The sequence below is a fragment of the Aythya ferina genome, assembly GCF_964211825.1.
Source record: "Aythya ferina genome assembly, chromosome: 17".
Classification (NCBI taxonomy): domain Eukaryota; kingdom Metazoa; phylum Chordata; class Aves; order Anseriformes; family Anatidae; genus Aythya; species Aythya ferina.
In genome coordinates, this window is record NC_140316.1 from 13,675,988 (window position 1) to 13,694,966 (window position 18,979).

At 39.2% G+C, this 18,979-nt stretch overlaps 3 protein-coding genes across 12 annotated transcripts in view; 2 read left to right on the forward strand and 1 right to left on the reverse strand.

Annotated features, from left to right (window-relative positions):
* Nucleotides 1–4,434, forward strand: part of KNTC1 (kinetochore associated 1) — a 38,261-nt gene extending 33,827 nt beyond the window's left edge. For 3 of the 4 annotated variants that reach the window (XR_014684345.1, XM_084491482.1, XM_084491483.1), the window contains 6 exons: nt 6–69; nt 799–928; nt 2,118–2,207; nt 2,757–2,902; nt 3,596–3,686; nt 3,958–4,434. Coding sequence is in view for 2 of the 4 variants with exons in the window: in XM_084491482.1 (XP_084347608.1) it covers nt 6–69; nt 799–928; nt 2,118–2,207; nt 2,757–2,902; nt 3,596–3,686; nt 3,958–4,017 (581 nt within the window). In the remaining 2 variants the exon portion in view is untranslated. The remainder of the gene's footprint in view (nt 1–5; nt 70–798; nt 929–2,117; nt 2,208–2,756; nt 2,903–3,595; nt 3,687–3,957) is intronic. The other variant, XR_014684344.1, reaches the window with a different exon arrangement.
* Nucleotides 4,435–4,849: 415 nt separating this feature from the next.
* Nucleotides 4,850–9,735, reverse strand: VPS29 (VPS29 retromer complex component). Its single transcript, XM_084491502.1, has 4 exons — nt 9,555–9,735; nt 6,835–7,026; nt 6,164–6,399; nt 4,850–5,877 (listed from the first exon to the last, which is right to left on the reverse strand). Exons 1-4 carry the CDS (start codon nt 9,555–9,557, stop codon nt 5,760–5,762), a joined length of 549 nt encoding a protein of 182 aa, XP_084347628.1. The 5' UTR covers nt 9,558–9,735; the 3' UTR covers nt 4,850–5,759.
* On the forward strand, nt 9,634–18,662 carry RAD9B (RAD9 checkpoint clamp component B). 7 transcript variants are annotated; one of them, XM_084491491.1, is made up of 12 exons: nt 9,722–9,747; nt 10,170–10,240; nt 10,329–10,483; nt 11,140–11,289; nt 11,796–11,910; nt 12,759–12,858; nt 13,316–13,422; nt 15,250–15,356; nt 15,842–15,906; nt 16,426–16,548; nt 17,232–17,487; nt 17,829–18,662. In XM_084491491.1, the coding sequence occupies exons 4-12, from the start codon at nt 11,200–11,202 to the stop codon at nt 17,955–17,957; spliced, it is 1,092 nt and encodes a 363-aa protein (XP_084347617.1). In that variant the 5' UTR covers nt 9,722–9,747; nt 10,170–10,240; nt 10,329–10,483; nt 11,140–11,199; the 3' UTR covers nt 17,958–18,662. The 7 variants fall into 7 exon arrangements, with proteins under 7 accessions (XP_084347614.1, XP_084347617.1, XP_084347615.1 ...); XM_084491488.1 differs by lacking the exon at nt 10,329–10,483 and having other exon boundaries at nt 9,634–9,747; XM_084491489.1 differs by lacking the exons at nt 9,722–9,747; nt 10,329–10,483 and adding an exon at nt 9,754–10,067.
* Nucleotides 18,663–18,979: the final 317 nt, after the last annotated feature.

Below are 18,979 nucleotides of genomic sequence, written 5' to 3' on the forward strand. Positions count from 1 at the left end.
CTTAGCTTCATGTCCACCAAGTCCTAAACAGGTAGAGGAATGCTGTGAGTGTTTCGTGATTCTGCTCAAGTGAGTACATAGTACATACTGAATTTGGATTAATTTGAGTGGGAATTCCCTGTTTGTAATTTCTCTTCCAACAACCTGGCCTGGGACACACAAAGGAGCTTTAAAAAACGGGGAACCTGAGGAGAGGGGAAGAACCTTTTGCCTGTTGTGGAAAGGGCAGAATCAGGGCACATATCCAAACAGAAATTCCGTGCTTAGACTGTTGGCAATGTATGCTGTAACTCAGTACCTTGGCTATCTAAACAGTGCTTGGAACAGGGACTTTGCACAGACTGCTGAAAACCAATTTATCTGCCCCTCTCACTGTCCCCACAAGGAACATCTGTTCTTATCCTGACACTTTAACACTCATGTTCAACCCTAAAAGCCCAGTTATCTTTTTTTTTTTTTTTTTTTTTTTTTTTTAATCCGTAGTATAGCCTATTTCCCAAAATATTAAGCCAGAATATAAGAGAAAAAAATATTCATTTTCCTACAAAGAATAAACCTGACATGGTAAAAAAAATAAATAAATAATCTAGTATGCCTGTACACATGGTTAACCTGTATTATATTAAGATTCCAACCATCCTATACATGCAAACAGTTTTTCATTACCTTTGCAATGTATAAAAGCACAATAAACTTAGATTAGTAGTATTTCACCTAAAGAACAGGTAGCTTCCATTTCACGGCTGTAAATCAAAGGTTGTAATGTTGAGAAATTTCCTCCTTATCTTCTTTCTGAAGGTGTCCTGTTTTGGCTGACTTGGATGTCATTGGAATAGCTAAACAATATGCACAGTTGGACCTTCCAGCTCTTGCCTTGGGATGCCTGTTGCTGATTCCTCAGTCTGAGAAGCGAGAGCAGCAAATTCAGGTAAATTAGAAGTTTTGTGTTGCAGCTGTGCAAAGGAAATGTGTTTAAGCCTATTATATTCAATAGAGGCTGTACAAGATGGCAATTTCTAAACTCCAGCTCATTTGAATATATCACTGCTGAAAGCTGCTAGACATCTCCCACCCTCAGAGGCTACAGCCTCAGACTTCTCCTTCTGAAAGAGATCGTGTGAACACTTCCCTGTTTTTTTGTTTTTTTTTTTTTTTTTTTAAGTTTTGACTCATTCTCAGCAGCTTTTTGTCACATGACTTTGCCTTTTGTGGGTTAGAGAACATTTTAGAGGATCCCCCTCCTCTATCAGTTATGAGGTCAGTAATGCCCAGCAGGGGGCTTTAGCAGCTGACTCATGCATGCATCCACTTCCTAAAAACTGAAGTTCAATCTACTTCCATGCACCAAAGTATTAGGTTCCCTGATAACCAATATTTGTTTGTGGTGAACAGTAAGAATATGGGGGGGAAACCAACAACCAACCCACATGCAAGTCATATGCTAAAGCAGTGTGTGAAGCTGATCACAACATAAATAATTGCTGAGGTGCTAGCAGTAGGCTAGTTTAACAGCTGACTGTAAGAAAAGTACAGAATCCTGCTTTGGAAGAGTGTTCAGACTTGAAAGCTCCTGCTTAGAAAAATGCCTGATACGCATCACAAGTTCTGATGTAAACCTTCTGTCTTAAAGCCATTTCCTCATTATTTGTGTATCTAGAGAGCTTCCTTTCTGTTCTTATTTCTTTCCCTTAATTTATGCTCTGCGTCATTCTTAACAGATGAAGCATTATAGGCTGTTCCTCTATCTGTCATGAACAAGCTGGCACTAGTAAAGGCATCTTAAATTCTTAGATTTCTATTCATTTCCACTTAGAGTTAAGCCAGGAAGATTTTTCCCAACTTACAGCACCAGTGTAAGATGTAGCCTGCTGGCAATGAGTCAAAAGAATCTGTAACCACTACAGTGAGATACCGTTTGAAAGTTAACAGCGTTAGTAATTACTACTCTTTCAGTCCAACTGCACAGATCCTGGTTTGAGAATTTCATGTTTATAACTCAAATTTCATAATGTTAATTGTTTCTGAGTAAGTCAAATACTTGCTCTGAAGGGAAAGAGCTTATGCTTTATTCACAGAATATTGATGTTTTATATCTTTTTTTTTTTTTTTTTTTCAAGGGTTTCTTATCTACGTGTAACATGGAAACTGTGCTGCAACAAATAGATGAACATATGAACACTGGAGAAGTGGTGGCTTTTGCTTCTCAGGTAAATAAATAAAATTTACGTCATTTGCCTTTTACTTACAGGCTTTCTCAAAGGTAACTGTTTACAACCATGTTTTTTTTCTCTCCCACAATCTTGCCAAGGATCAGTTGACATAAAGCGTAAACGCTTCCTGAAATAGCAAAATTTGCAAGGATTTTTGCATTTTTATTAATGTTGTGTAAATGGATGATTTTTTAATATACACACACAGTGCTGTCTTATAGGTTGACCCTAATTGTAGGACAGCATCATTTGCAATAGCACTTTTATATTTCTTAACAAATGTTTCAAGGAAAAAGGCCAAATGGCTTATGAAATTGTACTCTCTCGTCTTGCCTTGTATTGCCTTCCTTAAAAGCATGTTTCTTAATTCATTCCCTTAGAATCTGAGATTAGTCTTGATAAAAAAGCTGACATTTTGCAGCACTAAAAAAAAAATAATAATAATCCTGCTTTATAGGAGTCCAGTACTGCTCATTTTATTCAAAGGTCACATTTCTTATTTATAAAGCATTAATATTTTGCCATTACTAAAATTTGAATCTACAGATTAGATCTTTGATTTTGGACAATATCATAAACAAGAGGCTATATGAAAAATTCTTGAGAACGAAGTATTTTCCACTGGTGAAGCAACAACTGATGAATACTCACCGAATGAAAGAACTGGTGGATTATTTTGTCAACAAGAACTGGTAGGTTAACAAAAAGTAAAACATGTGATGCATTGCTTATGGAAACTGAATCTCTCTTTTACTTTAGTTTCATTTATTTGAAATCTTGGAGATTCTCTAGTACTTGCTCTTCAAGTTTTTAAAGCATTGTTAAACGAAAAAAAAATAAATAAAAATAAAGATCTTACGATATTACTTTGCATACTTAAGATACTGTTTAACAGGGTTGTTCAAGCCAAAAAGCTTATTGCCCCTGGACTGTCAAGATCAAGCTCAGTCAAAAGAGCAGAAATCTTGTCTGAAAAAGCAAATGTTTGTCCTTAAGAGTTACTTCACCATACAGTCAGGTGAATTCAGCTCAGTTGCATTATGGAAGGACAGTGTCAGCCATGGTCATGCTCTGAAAACAATAAACAAGCTGTCTGTGCTCAGGAATTAGTGGGTTTGCTGCTGTGTTTCAAAAGCTGGAATACCTACTATATTTCACTTAAATACCAGTTATCCTGCAGTCAAAATGGGAGAGGAAAAAATAAGTAACTATTTAAAGTTTTGTATTTATTTGATTTTTAACAGGTACAGGTTAAATCCTAAGATCTACCTGACTTCAAAAACATGGAGTTATACCTGGGTTTATATTTCAGTGTATGCAGCCTAAATTCTTGTTTTTTTAGAGAACTTCAGTTGACAAAGTTGATAAACTTTTTCCTCCTACAGCATTGATGATGCAACAGCCCTAATTCAAGAGTATCAAGAGAAATGTGGAAATCTTACTCTGGTAGATAAATCATCCTCTGATATTCTGAAGGTAAAACAAAACACTTTGTACCTCATGCAGTATTTTTTTCCTTTTTTACTAAACTAGGATTCCCACTCAAGTTCTAGCAAAAGTACTTGTTATTGGATTTATTTTAGTAAAATATATTCTATATAATAAAATATCCCTTTAATTGATGCAACTACATTTTAATTGAATCAAATGTGAAAGTGTTTGAAAGCACAAGGTTTAGCACTGCTCAGAAGTCTTAAATTATATCCTGTTTTCTAAACCCTTTTAATTTTGCCCTCTTCCCCTCCAGGTGTGTATGAATGGACCAGAAGAGACTGGCAAACGAGAACAGTCATCAATAAGGTGTTGATTTATCCTTTGTCTTTTCTCCCTCTGCTGGCAAGATAAGTGCTATGCATTAGCAATGTACATACTGGTCAAGTGAACATTGAACTAAAACCTCACTGCTTTTCTTCCACAATAAATGTTTTCTACATTTTTTTCAACTGTTCTATGCTGTTTCTATGCCATACTCTGCCACAATTCATATTTATCACTTTGATTTTAAGAAGGACTAAAACTGATTTCCTTTACTTTTGTATTATATCTCTGTGTTGAAGTCTGCTGTCAGCATCACTCTTAAGATTGCATTTGCACAAACATAATCTTGCATAACTGTAATTGAATTTTAAATTGGAAGTGTTGCACTTCGTGTAAAATATGCCTTTTAGATAAATTGTAATTTTAATTAAAGTATGAGCATAAATAAACTGAGTATCAATATTGACCTTCCAGTATTTTATAAACTTTATGAAGTGGCTGGTAAGCTTACTTGTCAAGAGAGGCTATTGACTGAGTAGAACACATTTGGCAAAGTTTCCTTTTAACCTTGTTCTTTATTGTGCTGTAGACATTAAGAAAATGATAGGCATGTATTTCACTGCATGAAATTGCAGTTAGCCAAAGCTTCCTGAGATACCAAGCTGAAATACTTGGGTCTTTTTATAAGGTAAAAATAAGCCTGCTTTAATAGAAATAAGATTGACACAGAAGTAAATATTCTAGCTGATCCTTTAAGTTCTATGGATAACTCATTAGTTTAACTCAAGCCTCTATAGGAAATACTACAGAGATTTTTGCACAGATATTGCACTGAAGAAAATGGTAATACAAAAGACAATATATGCAAAGGAAGCAGGCCATTTTTCTAAATGTTGTGCAGAAGACAACAGATTTATTTATATTGGAAAATTAGCAGTCATGAGAAGCAGTAGCTATTAAAATACATGCACTTCCCTGAGACTAGGGAAAAGGTCCAGTCTTCTTGAACAACTCATTTTTTAGGCTTCAACAGTAGTACAAGTGTTATATGGAATTACATTATTTAAAACCTTTGTATGTGGAACAAATTATGTAGACATACTATCAGATATAAGCCATAAATAAATGAAAGCTTCTCTTTACTGTTTACAAAATTAATGAGACTGTCACTCATTAAAGCATAGTAGTGTTTGGAATGGCTTTGACTATAAAAAGGCTGAAGTTCAACTTCATACAGTGAAATTACTACTCTAAGTTAAAGTGTTCATTCTAATTTTTCAAAAAATCAATCCAGTTTATTCTTTTAACTTAATTGGGAATGAAAAAAATCAAATATCAAACAGATTGTGAAGCAAACCTAACGTGTCCCCAGTGCCCTTAACTGTTTTGTTCAAACCTTTTACATTTTTCTTTTAGATGTCACTGAACCAGCACATCAAGCTCTTTGCTAAGCATTAGGTAAAGACAGAACTGCCAGCCACTTTAAAAACAAACACAGTTGTTGCTTTTTTTTTTTTTTTCAACAGTTCATAAAGCTTAGTTTTTCTATGAAGTGAAGTTTATTATAACATTAAGGAACAGTATTTAAACAGTTATTTTAATGGTATATTTTACAAATCAATTCATACAGAGAAAATAAGCAAACACAATGTTGTTTTAAAGTTATTACCAAGAAGCTACATTGTTAAGCTGTTAGCAAGTAAGTGTAGTACTGTAAACTAACAATCAAGTATTGTAGTAACTTGCAGTTCCAGGATGAGATGGTAAAAATGCCAGACAAGCAAATATATTTTACGATTTTTTGTACTCAATTCTTTCTACTTTCACATCATCTCCAATTAGTTGATAGACATACGTAACTACTGTAGAAGCCTGGATATCCATCAGCACAAATGAAGGAATGATATTGCTGGAAAGAGAGGAAAAAAATAATATTGTTTAGTATTAAACTGTAGTAGTAGTTTCATCGTTAGACTTCTTAGCAAGAATCACTTTAATTGATTCCAGTTTTGTAAGCACAGTACATCAGATCTGAAGCTTTATTTCTCTGTGTTTCACTCCAGGACAATTAGCAATTACTATAAACCTCTCCTCTGCCTGACATTTAGAATGTAAATATTAACCTTCACAAGGAGTTCTGTAGTTTGTGTTATCAGAAGAAAACCCCCCACAGGAATTTCCCATCCCATACTTACTTTTCTAAGGCATGATAGGCTCCTGTAGCTGATCCTGGGTTGATATAGAATTTGTTTTCATGTTCAAACGCCTCAAATTTGTGTGTATGTCCTGAAATGAGGATGTCCACATCAAACTGCCTTTGTAGCAGTGCCAGGCTTGCCATATCACCCCAAGGAATGACCTGATGACCGTGAATCAGCCCAATTTTGAACTGTCCAACAGTTACAACTTTCTGTTCAGGATAATTCAGGTTCTAAAAATCAAAAGTAAAAAAAAAAATAATCAGATTTTCAGATTTATATTTTAAAAACTGCATAAAACAGAAACGTGGAAAGCCTATGGAAATACCTTGTGATTTGCTCTACTGCTACAAACCGAGAGCTACAATACTGCTTTTATGAACAGTATCAAGAATTTGGTAAAGATGCAAGGAACTTTAAAGATCTCACAACTGGAGCTCCTGTTGGCTTGAGTCTTAGACTTAGCTAAGTACATAAATTAGTTTTATGACAGAAGACCAATGACAGAACTTACTGTGCAATTCATATCAAGTAGAACCCCAACTCTTTTACTCAGTGTGCTTTTCACTCCTAATACTACATAAGCTCAATTTGCCCACTTAAAGTACAAATAACACAAACATTGCCTTTATGTAAGAGATTAACCAAATACCAAGAGAAGCCACTACCTCATCAAAGTCCCCTCTGACAACATGAACGTCCCCAGCCAGAGTCTTGAGGTAGTCATAAGTGTCCTTGGTGCAGAGGTTTCCCGTGCAGAGAATGTGTTGGATCTTTCCTGGAACCAGCAGCTTTTTGAATTTGGCTGGGAGGCTGTTGCATCGATGTGGAATGTGAAGATCTCCTAATACTAACACCAACTTACCGGGTGTCATGACAGGGAAGAAAAATCATTATAGATACTTAAGACAAGAATCATTACATAACAGAAAGCATTGCAATATCATCAGTTTTGTGACTGCATTTTGTTATAAAAGCTACTCAAATAAGAATGAAATGGTGATGGAATAGTTCTATATTTGAGTGAAGGCAAGGGCCCTTACTAATCTTGAATGTTGTCAAGAGGAGGGCCTTATGAACACAAGGGTCTACAGTTTTTTGTTGTTGTTGTTTTAATTTTGTTGCTGAAAGCAAGCCACTGCAGGGTATAACAAAAGAACTGTATTACTACTTGATGTAATTTACACAAATTTGGGAACTACCATAAACTATCCCACATTCTGTTTTCACTTAAACATTAAAAAAAAAAAAGAAAAGATAGAGGACATCTCTACCAGATGTTCTCAAGTACAGACCTAGCTAAACTGTAGTCAATTCCCTTTAAAAATCCTTCATCCCAGCTTCTTTCTACATTAATTAACTTCTGGTTTTTTATCAAAAGAAAAAAAAAAAGAAAATAGCAAATTTGCAATGTGTGTTAATAGTTAATCAGAACAGGACGCTTGTTCCAAGCCCATACTGTAGGAATCAATGAACAACAGAAGAGTAAAAAAATAATGAAATGGAAAAAAACAAAACACTGCAGCAGAGAAGATAGATTATTACATGCAGTGTTTCTATTACCAGTTTTATCCATTCACAGTTTCATTACAAAATATGCAAGGAAAACAAATTTAATGGCAGCTTCGAAATTATGGATTCAGATGAAGGCCATGGTTTGGTATTTTAGGCCTAATAAAGAAATAATTAATGCAAGCAAAGTAGCGATAAATTAATTTTGCAAGAAGGGCATGAAAAGCTCTATGAAGCATGGGTGTTATGCTTCTATACTGAAACCACTGGATTTAAAGGCAGGCATCCCTGACAGCCTGATGGACACCTCCCAGTTAACTGTGGCAGATCATCTTCCAACCCTAACACTTTGCTGGGCAGACTGTTCCTAGAATTACAGCCATCTAATCTGTGTAAAAAACAGTTCAGAAATCTATATGCACCTATATCCGTAAGCAATAGAAACCAAGTCACCTTTCTTAATTTTTATATCTTTAAGCCATGCAGCTATCTTCATGCTAGCTGTCACCAAAAGGCAGAGAACTTGGGTGTTTTTTTCTCCCCGTTTTTAATTAACAATGTCTTGGCACCATCATGAAACCCATGCACCTTTTGAGAGTAGGTGTTTGAAAATACTGGCAAACAGTACAGGAGTTCTTTCGTCTACAAGCTACCAATCTGAAACCAACCCAGGAAAGAAATACAAATATATGTCTTTTAATGGTCTTTCAAAAGTTCTCCAAAATACTAACTAGCTCCTTCTTGCGACGATGTAATGGAAAGCAAGTAAAAATGGGTAATGAGTGATTCTGATCAAGTGGCAATCAATGGGTTCTCTCACTGACACCTCAGGATTTAGGCACGCAGTCCCCGTTCTGCACATGACATTTAATCAGACCGCGCTGCCGCTTACACACAGCCCCACTGCAGTCAGCAGAGCACCCAACAGAGATCGCCTCTGCTGGTGAGCAGGCAGGCCACGTTCCCCCAGATCCCTTCTGAGCTCCCATTACTTACATTAAAGCTTGGAAAGCCACCGTAACAATGAGCGAAGGCACCCAGGTGTGACTTGGAGCTGGGGTGCAGCTGGGGAGTAGCCCCTGGGTGCCTCCTGTGGATGCCTCCTGGATGCCTTCTGCCTATCTTGGGTAGTTCCTGGGTGCCTCCTGCCCTTTCTGGAAGCCTCCTGGACACCTCCTGCCTATCTTGGGTAGTTCCTGGGTGCCTCCTGTGTACCCTGGGTGCCTCCTGCCTTTCCTGGGAGCCTCCTGGACGCTTCCTGCCTATCTTGGGTAGTTCCTGGGTGCCTCCTGTGTACTGTGGGTGCCTCTTGGGTGCCTTCTGCTTGCCCTGGCTACCTCCTGCCTGCCCTGGGTGCCCGCTGGCCGCCCCCCGAGCCCGTTCGGCGCACTTACTCTGTGCCCGGCCTTAGGGGCGGCGGAGTTGATCGCAGACAGGGGAATGGAAAACGGGGTGAGACGCGACCAGCGTTAAACGAAAAGGAAGCAACAGAAAAAGAAAAAAAAAAAAAACAAAACACAACACAGCCGGATGAACGGGGAAGGAAATAAAAAAAAAAATTTAAAATTAATAAATTAATTAAATTAAATTAAAAAATCACAATTAATGATTTGTCGGCGTTATGAGAGAAGCGTTAAAATCAAAATCGTGAGGGGAAAAAATTAAAAACAAAACGCTCCGAGCGCAGCCCCCCCCCCCCTCACCACCACCTCAGGCCTAGCCTCCCCCCCCCCACACCCCTTCGCCTCCCTCGTCCGGGCGCCGGCTGAACGGAGCCCCCCCGGTAAGAAGCAGCCGGGAGCGGAGCGCCCCGACCCGGGGGGGACCGGGGGTGGGGGGGGGACCGAGCCCCGGGGCCGTGCCCGCCGCCTCTCACCATCCTGCCCGCCGCCGCCCGCACCTCCCCGCGGAAGCCAGGCCCCGCCGCTGCCGCTACGGCGCCTCCACAGGGCCAAGCCGGCCCCGACCGCGTTTTCTCCGCCGCCCGCCCCCTGCGGCTGCATCCGGGGCTCGCCGTGAGGGGAAGGGCGCGGCCATGAGGGGGGTGCTCGGGGGGGCTCCCCTCAGAGGTACCGAGCGCGGGCAGGGCGCGGGAGCGGCCCCCTCAGGGCGCTGCCTCAGCGCGGGCAGGGAGTGAGACCCCCTTGGGTGTCCCTCGGGGAGAGGTCCCCGCGCTCGTTGTCGCCACAAAATGTCTTTTTTCTGACTAAAATGGTGGTCGGTGGGGAGACCTTTTGGGGAAAACAGGGTATTTCGGTGGTTGCTTGTGCAGGGAGGTGCCAAACCTGAGGTGTGCCTCCTTGGGCAGCCCTGGAGAGCACCAAGGTGTCGCTGCCACGGGAAAGAGTAACGTTTGCCATCATGGTATCAATTTTCTTGGAAACGTGTGGTAAATGTGGAATGTTTCCCCTTAAATTATCGTGGAGAAGATGTGGTATAACTTGTTGTAACTTAAAATGCACGCTGCGCTGTTTTGTTTCTTTTCTTTTAGTGTTTGGAAAAGCAATACACGCCATAGCACGTATTAGCGATGAGTTTTGCTTTGACCCCTTAGAAAAAGGTGTAAGTAAATTTGATTAATTGTCAGTTTAAAATCTTTGTTGGGAACATGGTTGTGCTGTTGGCTATTGCCTTATCTGTTTTCCTACAGGTACACTTGAGTCTGAGTTACATTCCCTCTCAGCTCCCTCCACTTTCAACATGGACAAATGCCACATTTTCTGTAATTGTAATTATGCAGATTATATCCAGGAAGATTCATACCTGCTCTGCACCTAACATTATTGGAATTTGGTGTTACCCAAGGTGAAGCGTGTCCAGGACATCCTGATTAATACCAAGGGTTTTATTTCTATTGTCACAGGTCAAGAGGTTTATGTTTTGTACCACATCAGAAATCACGCTTGAACAACATGTTTTTGTATTGGTATGACTCAACAGGAAGAATGCCTCCCATTAATCAAACACCACTTCCCGCAGAATTAGGGTTTTCTCTAGAGGTTTCTGAGTTAAAAGTGATCGACCCAGCTTGCTGGGAGGTCCTCTCTTTTCATGCGTGAAGTATCCTGTAGGTGCTGGTAGTGGCTGTGCTCATTTGTATGCCTTGTGTGGATGGACGTACAGGAAGATTGTTTTAGAGCAGGCTCCAGTCCTTCACATACCTCAAACACAAGCTGAAACTCTGAGTGATTAGGTAACACACTTCAAAGCTTAACTCACACACTTAAATATCCCAAGATTGGATTCCTGTGCCTGCATTACACCTGTGACTTCTGACCAGTAATAACGAAGGTGATAAGTCTGAACATGATAATATGCATGATACTTCTATATTTGTTTTGAGATGTACGCATTTAAAGGTTTTGTGGCCTATGTATGCTACTGAAGTACAGAGGTAGTTTTTTTTGGTAAAGATCCAGTATGAGACAGTTTTGAGTTAATCAATTTACATTTCTTTTCAGCTTGCCTTGAGATCAGTGAATTCTTCAAGGTCAGCGTATGCATACATCTTCTTCTCATCTATGTTTTTTCAACATTACTGCTGGACAGCTGTGTCTCAGCCATGTCAGAAAGAAAAACAGTTATCACTTCCATGTAAATTATTCATTAAGGTATATTTTAATAGATCGTTATGCCCAACTTTGTAAGCAGCAAATTAGCTCAATTTCCAAATGAAATTATAGGGGGAGGATCATATAGGCATGCAGAACACACTAAACTCAAGTACTTCTGAGCAATTCTGTGAAAGAGAGTATTCATATTTAACTGTCTAAAAGGTGTACCTCCTGAGCTGTGCCCTACAGTTTCCAAGGCCTGAACCAGTTTAATCTTGGGGTGAAGGAATACCGCATTTCTGGCTCTTGGTTGTTTCTCCTGTAGCCCTTGAGAACAGTACAGGCCAGGAGAGCTTTGACCAGTTGTTCAGCAAACAGCCCTGTCAGCCACATACTGCAGTCGTGGGTGAGGCTGGCAAAGATCGGTTTCGGCTGCCTCCACGTCTGCTTACAAAGCAGTTTGGGGAAGCCATAAAAGCTCGAGATGAACTGCATGAGCTAGGGAATAACATTGCAAAACTTCTTGGTGAGTAACCTCTGCACTGATCTTTTTTCTTCCCCAGTCAGTTCTTCCTGTATTTAGATGTGTAAATGTGCTGGAAAGGAATGTAGAGAAATGCAGCATTTATACAAATACTAATGAGCATCACATAACTTTTCAGCTTCTCTGCAGAAATGGTAGGTTACACAAAAAGTCACTTTCCAGAAACAGTAGCAGTTTTAAACAGCAGGATAACATAATATTTAGTGTAATTACTAACTGAGTGTTATTGATGGAACATTATGCCAAACACTTTCAGCCTCTTCACATCGAAATTTATATTCAACATGTGCATCACCTTGTTAAAAAAAAAAGGTATGACAGGATCACACCTTTCAGACCGACTTTTTCTTCATTTCAGTGGTTGTACATGCTATATACTAATTGTCAGCCCACTTCTTACACCATTTAGAATTAGTCTGGATTCAATTCTGAAGAACACATTTTATGGAATTTAAAAGGGGAGGGAGGGAACTCCAGCTTTGGCGGGTGTTTGAAGTAAAGGATATAGTGGGCCTTTCCACTACTAATAGCACTTAGAGGTAATATATTGAATTAGGTCTCAAGACAATTAAGCTCACTTAGTTCACACATTAGCTCAGGCTTATCTAGAAACAGATCTGTAGGGTTTGCCTTATGTATTCCACCACCATTTATATTACTGTATAAGTTAAATATTGAATTTATTTTTTTTTCCATGCATTTGTTGGACTTGTTGCTATTCAGCCATTTGCTGTGAATTCTTAAAAAACTCAGATGCTAGAGGGAATAACTAATAGAATGAAGGAAGTGTTAGGTGGCATTTTAATTTGGTTTTCTATTTGTGGGTGAGTTACTGCTAGAGTCCTTCAGTTACTTTCTCTGTTGAGATGTCTTTCTTAAAAGAACAATTAATACTAAAAATAAAATAGAATTTTAGACCCTTTTTGGCTTTAATGTAAGCATTACAATTCTATTGATTTTTGTTCACATGCTTTATACTTAGGTGTTATAAAAACATATAATCTGACTTTCCAAGAATGTGATCCACTGCAGGCTGTTTTTGCAAAGCACATGTGTCCGAACATACTTAAAGTCCACTCCAGGTAATGAATAGAAAAATACTTTTTCTGAAAAGAAATCATCCAGGAGGCAATCCTGTTGTTGTAGTCATTAAAAAATCAAAATCTGGTTAGGGCCCACAGTCACGTGGTGAGTTGCTAAATCCATTGTTCTAATACTTGATAGTTCACGTTACTACTTCAGAAACAGGGATCAGCAGTGCTATGTATGTATGTGAGGCTGATTGGGCAACATGCACAGGTATTAAATGCAAGCAAATTTGATTTCATAATTATTAGATGTGTTTTTAGATTTCTCACATACCTAGTACTGTACAAATCAATTTTAAAGCTACAGCATGCTTGAAGGGTTGCACATTTCAAAGGTGTTTTTTCCAACAATAGTGTCAAGGAATAATTTTAATTTCTAATGCCAGTAACAATTGCTAGGTAATAACTCGTGTCATGTAAAATTATTTTAATACTAAATTAAATTTTATAGGCTGCTGGCTGATATAATGATTCATTTTCCAACCAGTCAAGAAGAAGTGACTTTATCGGTTACTCCTATGAAAGTTTGTTTCAGGAGTTACGCCGAGGAAGATGCTGGTAAGGAAATGCAAAATCCAAAGGGCTGTTGGGACTTCAGAACGGGTGAAATGCAGGAATAACAACTTGCAACAGAAATGTGTTTCATAGCTGAACGAAATGGAGATTTTTAATTCAGACTGCCATCCTCTGCGTTAAGAAACGATGGTTTTAATAATATTTTCCTGGTATCGGTGGCAGATAGCAGACTGAGCAGCCAAATGAAATAAGTTACGCCATTTGCTGTAGGCTTCAACAGAGGTAATTACCATGCTCTAAGAGCAGAAGCATGGAAAGAGACAGGGAAAAGGAGATAATATTAGGCCTTAAAATGAACTATTTAAATCAGAATAACACAATTAAAGAATTGATACTGCTACAGAGTATATCTAGTGTGTTAGCTGGCCTTGTACTGTTATGTTGTGTGTTGTTATTTTCGGATCTGAGATGGAGAGCAGTCCAGATTCTTGTGCGTGACTCAGACTAATTTTAATGTTATGATTGTGTTTTTGAAGTACAGGTTCTTGTGTATCATATAATAAAGGGATGCTTTGCATACTTATGACCAAAGCTGAGAATAATGACCTAGAAAAGATGACTGCCTGGAGCGTAGGTGTGGGCATTGTGCTTAGAACAGGCTAAAACAGTGGAGAGCAAGGAGTAAGTGGTGGAAACTGACAGAAGTGAATCAGGAATGAAATTACTGAAAATACAGTAAGATTACCTTTTGTATGAAAAAGAAATGTTATTGTAAGAACATACATTTAAAAGCGTTATTGTAATAAGGAGAGTGAAAAAATAGTAGGTAGAAATGCAGTGGGATACTGAAAAAAAATGAACAATCAAACAGGAGAAAAAGAGGAATGACAGGTGTGGCTTTTGTTGTGTAGCATGCGATGCAGAGCGCTGCCTGCAGCAGATGTTCTGCGTGCTCTGAGACAAAGCGTGTCCTTTGAACATACCGTCTGCTGATGGATTGGGTTTTTCCACATTCAGGTTTAATTTTCAGAGACAGAAATTACAGCTTCTGCCTAGGCTTGTTTTCATATGCACATGGTGGGCTCTGCCTTGGAGAAGTTGGCAGGTATGCTGTAAACATTTATTTTTGCAGTTCTAAGGAACTTTACAAGAATGTATTTGACGATGCAGTACGACCTTGTTGAAGGCTGAAAAAAAAAAACCTCTTCAGCAAAGAAAGAGGAGGCTGGGACTTGTTTAATACTTCCCTGGCAGCCTGGCTTTGGAAGAGAACTGCTTAAGCTGGTGTATTTTTCTTAATGCCTCAGAGACTGTGATGCATCCTGGTAGTACCCTCTTATTTTCTTTTCACACACCTGATAATAGCTAATGAGTAGTCAAATGACAGCGAGCAACAATTGAATACCTGATGCTGGAGAGCTTATTTTCCATTGTCATTTGCATAGGATCAAGAAAAGACAATAATTTAGACTAAGTAACCCAACTCGGCTTTCATGGTCCTCTAATCATAATTGCTGACAACCATCACTCTGTTAAAGTCATGCTGCATTTTGGCCTTCCCATCTATGCAGCAGTAAGAAGCTGGTAATCGCATTTGTGATCAATGCCTGTAGATAAAGCAGATTTAAAGGATTGACAGCAGGCATCAGGACGCCATCGCATAGCCGATCATGAAATAAGTTCTGTTAAAAGCTGCATAAATCCACATAATATGCTGTAAATTATTTTTTATTTTATTAAATATAAATTTAGATAAGCTAAACATCTATTATTGTTACTCACCATTTGTTGAGACAATGCTAACACAAAAACATCATGGTTATAATAATTGTAGTTTTGAGTCCTCGACTTTCTCGTTATTTCAAACAGACTTTTCAAAGACAATGCTTACTGAAATACAGCTGAATCCAGATGAATTTGACTACTTTCAAGTTGGAGTAGATTCTGAAGTGACATTTTGCCTTAAAGAACTGAGGGTAAGTTAAAAATTTGTCATTTTCCATTAATTTGCATGACTCGACCTGGGCAATGGAGAACGATTCCTCCTTGAAAGCGTTGCACCAGACCTCCTGTCTGGTAGCAGGATTTTACCAGCTGGTTAAGGATTGGCTTTAAAAACGGGCATTTTCAAGACACTGCAGAGTCCCTCAGAGCAGCCTGTGAAAGGCAAAACTTTTAAACCAGCAGAAAAGTAATTTCAGTACTGGGCAGACATGTAACCGCTGGAGAAAAAAGCATCACGGGCATAGTAATTCTACTGCAGACATTTCTTAGGCAAAGCTCCAGGCAGAGAAGGCAGGAAATGCATGCTAGCAGCAGTAAACTTTCACCCTTTAAAGTAGACTTTACTTTTTTTTTTTTTTTTTTTTTTTTTTTCCCAGTAAACAACAGCTAGAATAAATGTGTGCTGATCTTCATCTGTGTTTAAAATAGCACTTAACCACTCACCCCTTCTTTTCAGGGGCTACTGGCATTTTCTGAAGCTACCCATGGTCCTGTCTCAATCCATTTTGATGTATCTGGGAGGTACGTTCTGGAACTACCTATCTAGAAATAGCACAGTTAAAACTCTACAGTTGTGGTTTTTTTTGACTGCAGGTCACTCAATACATATTTAACTGTAAAAAATGTTCATTTCAGAATAGCTCTATTTCTGATTAACCTGCAGTACAGGGATAAGTAGTTTGTTACTGCACATAAAACATTCAACATGGACACCGGGATTACTAAGCTAGCCGTGCTGTCTAGCAAGCACCTACAAGCTACCTCAGCACAGTTTTATTTAGTGGACAAAAGAAATGACACATTTTTAGTTTAAAATATAACTTTAGCAGTTTTTATTTAAAACTACAATTTGACTATGCATAGTATTGTATAATATTGTTGGTGTATTTAAAAGGAAGCCATCTTAGGTTCTTAAGCAGCAAATACTCAATTTTTCAGCTGGGTATTTTGTGATCTGCATGCATAGAATTGCACGAGCTGTTTCCTCCCAAAATACACGTAATGATGCATGCTGCTTTGTCTCTGGATATTTGTGTTTAGACCGGTTGCTTTCAGCATTGAAGACATGGTACTGGAAGCCAGCTTTATTTTGGCTACGTTGTCTGACATCGACAATGGGACGGCTTCCCAGGAGCCCCTGTGCTGTTCACGGATTCCGGAAAGGTAACAGGGGGGTGGGTGAGGGAGGCAGGTTGACTTAACAAGCTGAAAAGTTGGAGTTAAAAATTTTCCTGCTAAGTCAAGGTGATCTGCATATTCTTGCAGGGTGTTCATAAGCATTGTACTGATCCTGTAGCCTTTTTTCATAGGAAAACTATGAACTAGATATATTCAGAAAAAGGTTGAAGTAGTTTAGGCCCAGCCAGAGCATGACAGAGAGACCTCAGTCTCTTTCCACCAGTGGATTCTTTTCATCAAAGCTACAGCTGCAGTCTGCTATTTGTATAGGCAGTGCCACAGATCAGAGAGCCACCGGGTGCTTGAGCAGCCCGAGTCACCTCACGGGTCTCTTACCTATTGTAAGCGTGCAAGGGAATGGTTTTAGGCACGCAGTCCCTTCTTGATCACAGACAATTCCCATTATCTGTTCCACTGAGGAACTGTGGCTGTAGCAAAAGCATTATTTCTTAGTACCATGAACAGCACTGAAGCTTTTGGTGCAAAGGGGTGCATTCCGCAGTAGCCTCTCATTAGCTTTACCTCCACGGAGTTCTGTTGCAGTAAGGGGAAGATACTTGCAGAGCATCTGTTGTAAAGCTGTAAGGCCTTCCCTTAGCAGGCAGTAGACTCCTTAACAAAGCCATGCAGAGGCCAATTACTAATCTGACCTACGCTCTCTGATATAGCTCAAAGGCATTCATGGACAAATCTGAGAACTCCTCCATGGATAAGGACGGTCATGCAGAAGCAGCTGCTTCCAAAAGGCCACGGCAGAATGAAAATGAACACAACACAGAGCCAGCAGCACCTGCAAGTCCTGTGGCAAAACGGAATACGTGCAACTCGGGGAACATTTTTAAAGATCTTGAGGGAACAGCCATGCCTGAGACAGATGGCCAAGCAGTGCTGGAAGCAGAGTCAAGAGAATCTCATTATCACAAGGTAAGGACACTGCCCTCGTTTATGTTGTATTATAGAACAGTGAAATACCTCAGCTGGCATTTAAAAGCTAGATGCTGCATGTAGTTCAGGGGCTACAACTACATGTTGGTACTCAGTGTTCCACATGGCACTTCAATGGAATTGGCTTTCAAAGCAGCATAGCTGACAAAAAAAACACGTTTAACTATAATGCTGGAAATATTTTACTAGGAAACATCACCATAGTCTGATAAAGACTTCAAAATGTATTTTTAAAATGGCAAAAGCTTCAGAAATAATTAACCCCCAAATTCTGTACCACGTGCATAACATCTTATTCCTGTAAACGTTGCATTTTCCAGTTTCAGTTCTTGTTCTTTGGAGCAGTTTCTCCTAAGAAGGATGCCATCAGTCACATCTCCCATAGTTTAGCAACAGCTAGTGACACTGAAGAGGATTTTGGCAACATGCAGAGCTCCCAAGTTCTCTAGTAACACGAGGTGTACAAATCCAAGACTAATGTGGACTGCCTTGAAAGTTGAAAGACAGAAGCACGTTTGACACAGTGTGGAGCAGTTTCTAGCCTTAGAAAGAAGTTTAATTCTGTTATGAAAATGTCCTGCAGTTCTTAGGCAAGCTGGAACTTAATGGAAGCTACTTGTATGGTAATCTGCATTTCACTAACATCTATTGCCAGAGTCTGGGAAGTGGAAATTCCACTCAAGTGTGTTTGTTTTTCCCCCTCTAAGGGGAATGTACCAAAAGGACAGAACTACTTGGTACAGAGTACTGTATCATTTCCTGCCATGTCAGTACTGGTTAAGTGTTTATTCTCTGCGTTAAGCACCAGTACTAATCATTTTAAAGCCATAGCTGCTGTCGTAATATACATTTAGGTCGTTTAGATTTGTAGATGATGTATTCTGTAGACACATTGCTTTACATGTTCAGCTTTCCAGTCTCACAAGAGAATTCAAATTGCATTAGCACTTCAGACAAATTAAGTTACTGTTGTAAAGTCAGAAGCACTGAATAGGAAACCCACCTACTGCAGCACAGCCAAATACATCAGTGCTATATAACAGCTGGTATTCTTACAGAAATGTTGTAGAAGTAGTATTTAGCTAAAAATAAATGCATTTCTATGACAACTTAAGTTAAATAAATAAAAATTGTGATTAAAAATGATTTGAAAGCATGGCTTATGAGTTCTTGTGTTTCAGCCTTGAATCACTCTTTTCCCTTCCCTCAACTCCTCCAGCGGGAGTCAGCGACAGGGCTCTCTGGCCCTGGTCACTACATCTCAGCAAGCCACAGAACTGCTTGCAGCCACTTTCCTGGGGAGAGCACATCCACAGCTGCTTTTTGGTGCAGCAGGATAATGGATCAATGTGATTTATACTGAACAGAGCTGGAGATCTGTACATTTGCTCACTTCTAAGCAAGCTTGCAGAGAAAATTACCACGTAGTATTTCCAAAGTCACACTCAAATACTGACATTTCTAATCTTTG

What these genes read in the sequence shown, in the direction of transcription:
- RAD9B (XM_084491487.1), top strand. Translation starts at nt 10,040, where the DNA reads ATGGTATCAATTTTCTTGGAAACGTGTGGTAAATGTGGAATGTTTCCC. An exon ending in TTACGCCGAGGAAGATGCTG is followed by an intron (nt 13,423 to 15,249) that starts GTAAGGAAATGC and finishes TATTTCAAACAG; the next exon opens with ACTTTTCAAAGACAATGCTT. An exon ending in TGTTCACGGATTCCGGAAAG is followed by an intron (nt 16,549 to 17,231) that starts GTAACAGGGGGG and finishes TCTCTGATATAG; the next exon opens with CTCAAAGGCATTCATGGACA.
- VPS29 (XM_084491502.1), bottom strand. An exon ending in TCAGAGGGGACTTTGATGAG is followed by an intron (nt 6,400 to 6,834) that starts GTAGTGGCTTCT and finishes TTTGATTTTTAG; the next exon opens with AACCTGAATTATCCTGAACA. An exon ending in GCCTATCATGCCTTAGAAAA is followed by an intron (nt 5,878 to 6,163) that starts GTAAGTATGGGA and finishes CTCTCTTTCCAG; the next exon opens with CAATATCATTCCTTCATTTG.